Genomic DNA, 6,000 nt, shown 5'->3' with positions numbered 1-6,000 from the left:
TGAGATCTATTAATAGATCCATGATTGCAAAAATATGATATTTCACAATAACAAATTATTTTTTCCATTAATTTTGGGTTAAGTGAATGGAGATTAAGTGTGGGAAGTTCTACCACAGCAGTGCTTAATTTCTCTGAACATCCTGCTGTGACATAAAAACACCCTTACATCCCACACCTCAATCAAACCACTCAGCCTCCTACCCAACATCATCAGTACATGTTCTGTCATCACCTTCCTGGTTGCCAGGGCAATGCAGTTAATTCTTCATATCAGAATTAAGTGACAGACAAAGCTCTTTTCTCTAAGTAATGCTCATAATTCAAGTTGCCAATTTTGACGTTAATCCAGATAACTGTGCCAGAAGCTTCTGCCAGGCCCCCTTCACCTCCTTATTCCTTAGACTGTAAATCATGGGGTTCAGTACAGGCATCAAAATGGCATAGAAGACAGAGATCAGCTTCTCCTGAAGCACAGAAGGGCTGGAATTGGGCTGGATGTAAGTGAAAATGGTCATGCCATAGCACAGGACAACCACAGTGAGGTGAGAGGCGCAGGTGTGGAAGGCTTTCTGTCTCCCCTCCGTGGCCTGGATCTTCAGGATGGTGGAGATGATCCTGATGTAGGACAGGAGCACCAGGCAGAAAGGTGTCATCAGCAACACGATGCTAGAAACCATGATGGCCACCTCGTTGGAGGAGGTGTCCACACAGGCCAGTCTGACCACAGCTAGGAGTTCACAGGATATGTGATCGATACAGTTGTTCATGCACATGGGCAACTGAAAGGTGATGGTGGTCTGCACAAGAGAGTTGACAGAGCCGCTGACCCAGGATGTGATGGCCAGCCTGGCACAGAGCCCTCTGTGCATGATGACCGAGTATCTCAGGGGGTCGCACACAGCTACATAGCGGTCATAGGCCATCATGGCCAGGAGAACAAACTCAATCCCACCCAGGCCCAGGGAGAAGAATAACTGGGCTGCACAGCTCACGTAGGGGATCCCTTTATGTTCTGCAAGAAAATGCACCAGCATCTGAGGGACGATGCTTGTAGCATAGGAGACATCAACAAGGGAGAGGTTGGTGAGAAAGAAATACATGGGAGTGTGGAGTCGGCGGTCCAGTCTGATCAGAAGAACAATGAGGACGTTCCCCAGCACGGTCAGCAGGTAAGCGACTGAGAACAGGACGAAGAGAGCGACCTGAGTGTCCCAGTCACTGGACAGGCCGAGGAGAATGAATTCTCTCACCCAAGTCTGGTTATCTGCTCCCATTAAATATATGTAAGGTTATTAATCTGCAGAGACAAAAATTGTAGAAGCTGTTGAATTAACTGTGAGAATAACTTCTTAAAAGAACGCATACTGTATTCAACCTTCCAGCCTTAGCCAGATGTTTTAGAGTGTTTTTGGCCAAGATGGCAGGCCTCATTCTGGTATGCCTTATATCTACTCCACACAAGTAATGCAAGCCATTGCCTTCTAAAGTATAGAATGGTCTGAGGGAGTTCTTCATAGCCTGGCAATAATGCAGTGCAATTTTATATCCTTCCAATTTACACTAGTTTCCAGGACAAGAGGGGATGGTAAGTGACAATGACCGTTGATAAACAATAAGTTGATAAACAATGCTGATAAACATGATTCGAAGTCAAAGATAACCCTACATAAACCTGCTACACCAAACATGAGGAAATGAATAAATAACCTACCAAAAAATAAAAAAGATTTAGAAGTGGCACATGGATAGTACAAACAAGGCTAGCGTCTCATGAAGAGATCTGAAGTTAGATCTTGTTTTCTGATAAGTTAGAACTTACCAGATGTGTGATTGGGTTAGAGATTTAAACTTTTATGTAGAGAATGTGATCACATTTTATAATTAGTACGTGTATTTAAGGTCAAATGTAAACAATCTATGAGGAAGTTACTTTTTGAATTATTCCTGGTGGCAGGACTTGAACAGAATAGGTACTGGTTGTAACATAAGCTCCACTTTGGAGAGAAACAAACGCACTCCCCTCACCGCAGTTCACCTTACACTCCTCATTAGCTGGTCGTCCTAAAATACAGATATAATTATACCTCTTTCATGCACAAACAAGTCTTGTGATGTGTAAGTGCTTACAGAATTAAGAACATCATGGACAGTGAGTGTCTGAATACCCATTCATTAGAACCTGCTTTGTGTTTTATTTATTAATTTTAGCATTCATTATCATGCATGCTTTCTAGGGCAAAGCATTTTACTAAAACAACCTGTTAATACTTAAATACCTTTCACGGACATGTCAGCTAGTTACTTTTAACCCATAAGTGTGTATGTGTATATATATATATATATAGGCAATTTCATTGATTTAAAATAATTTAAATTAAAAATAATTGATATTAAAATATTCTTATTTTCTACAGTCATGGAAACCCTTTTAAGACTCCTGGTAGACTAAGAATATAGAAATAACATCTGTAAATGTATAGCTGAATAAAGGAGGGAAATGGGCTTGTCTGATGGTTTTCACATACCTGCAATGAACACTGTTTCCAACATTAGTGTTACCTTAGATCAACTTTCAGCTGAATAGAGCTAGATTCCTAGTAGATCTCAGGATGCACAATTAAATAACTGGTAGATAGCATGTGTATATCTAAACGCTTGATGTCAGAAAGCTAAAGCTTGGTATTTTCAACTCTAAACAGATTCTAGGGATTTGATGCTATCTGTTCAGTTCAGTTCAGTTGCTCAGTCGTGTCTGACTCTTTGCAACCCCATGAATCACAGCACGCCAGGCCTCCCTGTCCATCACCAACTCGCGGAGTTCACTCAAACTCATGTCCACAGAATTGGTGATGCCATCCAGCCATCTCATTCTCCGCCGTCCCCTTCTCCTCCTGCCCCCAACCTTTCCCAGCATCAGAGTCTTTTCCAGTGAGTCAACTTGTCGCATGAGGTGGCCAAAGTATTGGAGCTTCAGCCTTAGCATCAGTCCTTCCAATGAACACCCAGGATTGATCTCCCTTAGAATGGACTGGTTGGATCTCCTTGCAGTATAAGGGACTCTCAAGAGTCTTCTCCAACACCACAGCTCAAAAGCATCGATTCTTCAGCGATCAGCTTTCTTCAACTCTCACATCCATACATGACCACGGGAAAAACCATTGCCTTGACTAGACGGACCTTGGTTGGCAAAGTAATGTCTCTGCTTTTTAATATACTATCAAGGTTGGTCATAACTTTCCTTCCAAGGAGCAAGCGTCTTTTAATTTCCTGACTGCAATCAGCATCTGCAGTGATTTTGGAGCCCAAAAAAATAAAGTCTGACACTGTTTCCACTGTTTTTCCATCTATTTCCCATGAAGTGATGGGACCAGATGCCATGATCTTTGTTTTCTGAATGTTGAGCTTGAAGCCAACTTTTTCACTCTCCTCTTTCACTTTCATCAAGAGGCTTTTGAGTTCCTCTTCACTTTCTGCCATAAGGGTAGTGTCATCTGCATATCTGAGGTTATTGATATTTCTCCCAGCAATCTTGATTCCAGCTTGTGCTTCTTCCAGCCCAGCGTTCCTCAGGATGTACTCTGCATATAAGTTAAATAAGCAAGGTGACAATATACAACCTTGACGTACACCTTTTCCTATTTGGAACCAGTCTGTTGTTCCATGTACAGTTCTGACTGTCACTTCCTGACCTGCATACAGGTTTCTCAAGAGGCAGGTCAGGTGGTCTGGGATTCCCATCTCTTTCAGAATTTTCCACAGTTTATTGTGATCGACACAGTCAAAGGCTTTGGCATAGTCAATGAAGCAGAAATAGATGTTTTTCTGGAACTCTCTTGCTTTCTCCATGATCCAGCGGGTGTTGGCAATTTGATCTCTGGTGCCTGATGCTATCTGTAAACATGTGTTATTCATTGATGTCAGCAGGTAAAATGGACTTTTGTGGGTATTTATTCCACTTTTCTTAATAGAAAGAACAGAGCAAAACCCTCTTCACATGGAACCAGGAGCACAGCTCTTGTTCAAAAGCCAGGTTTAAAGATAAACACAGTTAAGAGTTGGTCTTGTTAATGCTTCCTTCCCCACAAGACAGTCTGGGTTCTTTTTTCAGTACTTGTCCCAACTCTAGCCACTTTATCTTTCTGCAGGTACCTAATGGTCCTTTAGGGCCCTTAGCATACATACACGCAATGCTTCTTTAACGAAAAGGAGCTATTTTACATACTTTAGGACATATCTTCCTCATACTCCACAAACTACACCTCTCAAAATGTTTTGAGTTTTCTTTGTCTAGTCAAAAATAAATAATCAAAGCTACTTGCTCAAAACATAGTATTGACGAATGAACCCTGTGGTTCATCTTAGACATGAGCAACACAAAGGAAGGACTTCACGCCTGTGCTTTACGGTCTGTGGTGGATGCAGGGAGATCACTGTGCCACAATATTATGTGACATAATATGAAGGTGCCACTGAAATAGCGTGTTACAAATTATCTCCCTCTTGCCCAATCATGAATGCTTGAAACTCGAGTATTAGTCATTTATTCCTTTTCTGTTGAGATAGCCTGAACTTTTTATATAATTAGAATAAAATGGGGGCTTTAAGATGTGAATTACTTGATCTTGTGACTCTTTAGATGATGCAAGAAGGAAAACTGAGACCCTTACAAATGGAGAAGGGAGGAGGAATGATACAGAAACTAAAGGAAAATCAGCTATGAGGTCTGGAGAGCAAAGACCAATTGTTTGTTGTTAAAATATACCCTTTGGTGACCCTAGGTAAAAGTATCTCCATGTGCCTGTCCCATTAGTCCAGTTATTAATACTGACAGCAAATACAACCAAAATGCCTTCTCTCTATGACAGAGAAATTTTAAAAAATTAGTTTTCTGATTCCCAGTACAACTCATTTTACGTGGCTTAACAACAAATTAAAAAGTTCAACTTTACTCGGTTGTGATTCACTTAAGTGAAGAAATGTGTTTATTTAAGCTTAAAGCTATTTGATCTTCAGTGTTGGCATCCTTGACAACCTTGGCTGGGACAAGTAAGAATCTTGAATACAAAAACACATTAAGGTAGCTCTCACAACCTGCAGACGTGTTTCTTTCATGTTGATCAAAATGGCTCAGAGTCCATACCTCTATAAAGCTGAAGTGTCCATAGACGCTTTCATAGACACTGTCCATAAATTTTCTGTGACTCGTGAATGAAGAGTTGCTTGATGTAGACAGCGAGCATATCATACCTGAGAAGGAATATTTGCATCATCTTACTCTGTAGAAACAGAGAGCCCACGGTCTTCAGGGTGGCTGATATCTCAAAGATGGGTTTGGCACACTGAAAGAACAATTAATTTATTCTCATTCAAGTCCGTGATCTTCCAATCTGATTTGGTGACCTGACTTCACACAATCTTAGACCAATCATGAGTCCCCGTTTCTCACACATGTGCAATGCTGACAGTCCCCTTGGGTGATAAATTTCATTACAGCCTCAATGGATAAATCCTCACCTTAGTTTCATCTCTTGTCTTTGCCCCCTGTCGCTAACACTAAGGTTTTCTTTTGAAGGGTCATTCCAGCCATCTCCACATCCCCACAGTGCAGCCGCTACAGACAATTCTTGAGGAACCAAGCCTGGGATGAGTTGGGAGACCTAGATCCTAACTCCAGTTCACTGTCTTGAGTTCCTAAGGTCTCTGCATAAGCCATTAATTGTCTTAAATCTTAATTTGCTGCTGCTGCTGCTAAGTCACTTCAGTCGTGTCCGACTCTGTGTGACCCCATAGACGGAAGCCCACCAGGCTCCCCCGTCCCTGGGATTCTCCAGGCAAGAACACTGGAGTGGGTTGCCATTTCCTTCTCCAATGTGTGAAAGTGAAAAGTGAAAGTGAAGTCGCTCAGTCGTGTCTATTATTAAAAAGGAAAATTACATCTCAGGTAAAAAAGCCTTCAGAAAAATTGAAACATGAGACTTTAAGCAATTGACAGTTATCT

The 6,000-nt window shown here is 41.5% G+C and overlaps 1 protein-coding gene across 1 annotated transcript; it reads right to left on the bottom strand.

Annotated features, from left to right (window-relative positions):
- Positions 1-322: 322 nt before the first annotated feature.
- LOC129552148 (olfactory receptor-like protein OLF3) lies at positions 323-1,276 on the bottom strand. The gene has a single exon (XM_055420313.2). It carries the CDS (start codon positions 1,274-1,276, stop codon positions 323-325), a length of 954 nt encoding a protein of 317 aa, XP_055276288.2.
- Between the last annotated feature and the right edge of the window lie 4,724 nt (positions 1,277-6,000).

This window comes from Moschus berezovskii, chromosome 3 (assembly GCF_049115385.1).
Source record: "Moschus berezovskii isolate FMDL1 chromosome 3, NW_MosBer_1.0, whole genome shotgun sequence".
Lineage (NCBI taxonomy): Eukaryota > Metazoa > Chordata > Mammalia > Artiodactyla > Moschidae > Moschus > Moschus berezovskii.
This window is presented reverse-complemented; position numbering and strand designations above follow the sequence as displayed.

Excerpts from the sequence above, each read along its gene's own strand:
- LOC129552148 (XM_055420313.2), bottom strand. The coding sequence starts at position 1,276 with ATGGGAGCAGATAACCAGACTTGGGTGAGAGAATTCATTCTCCTCGGC.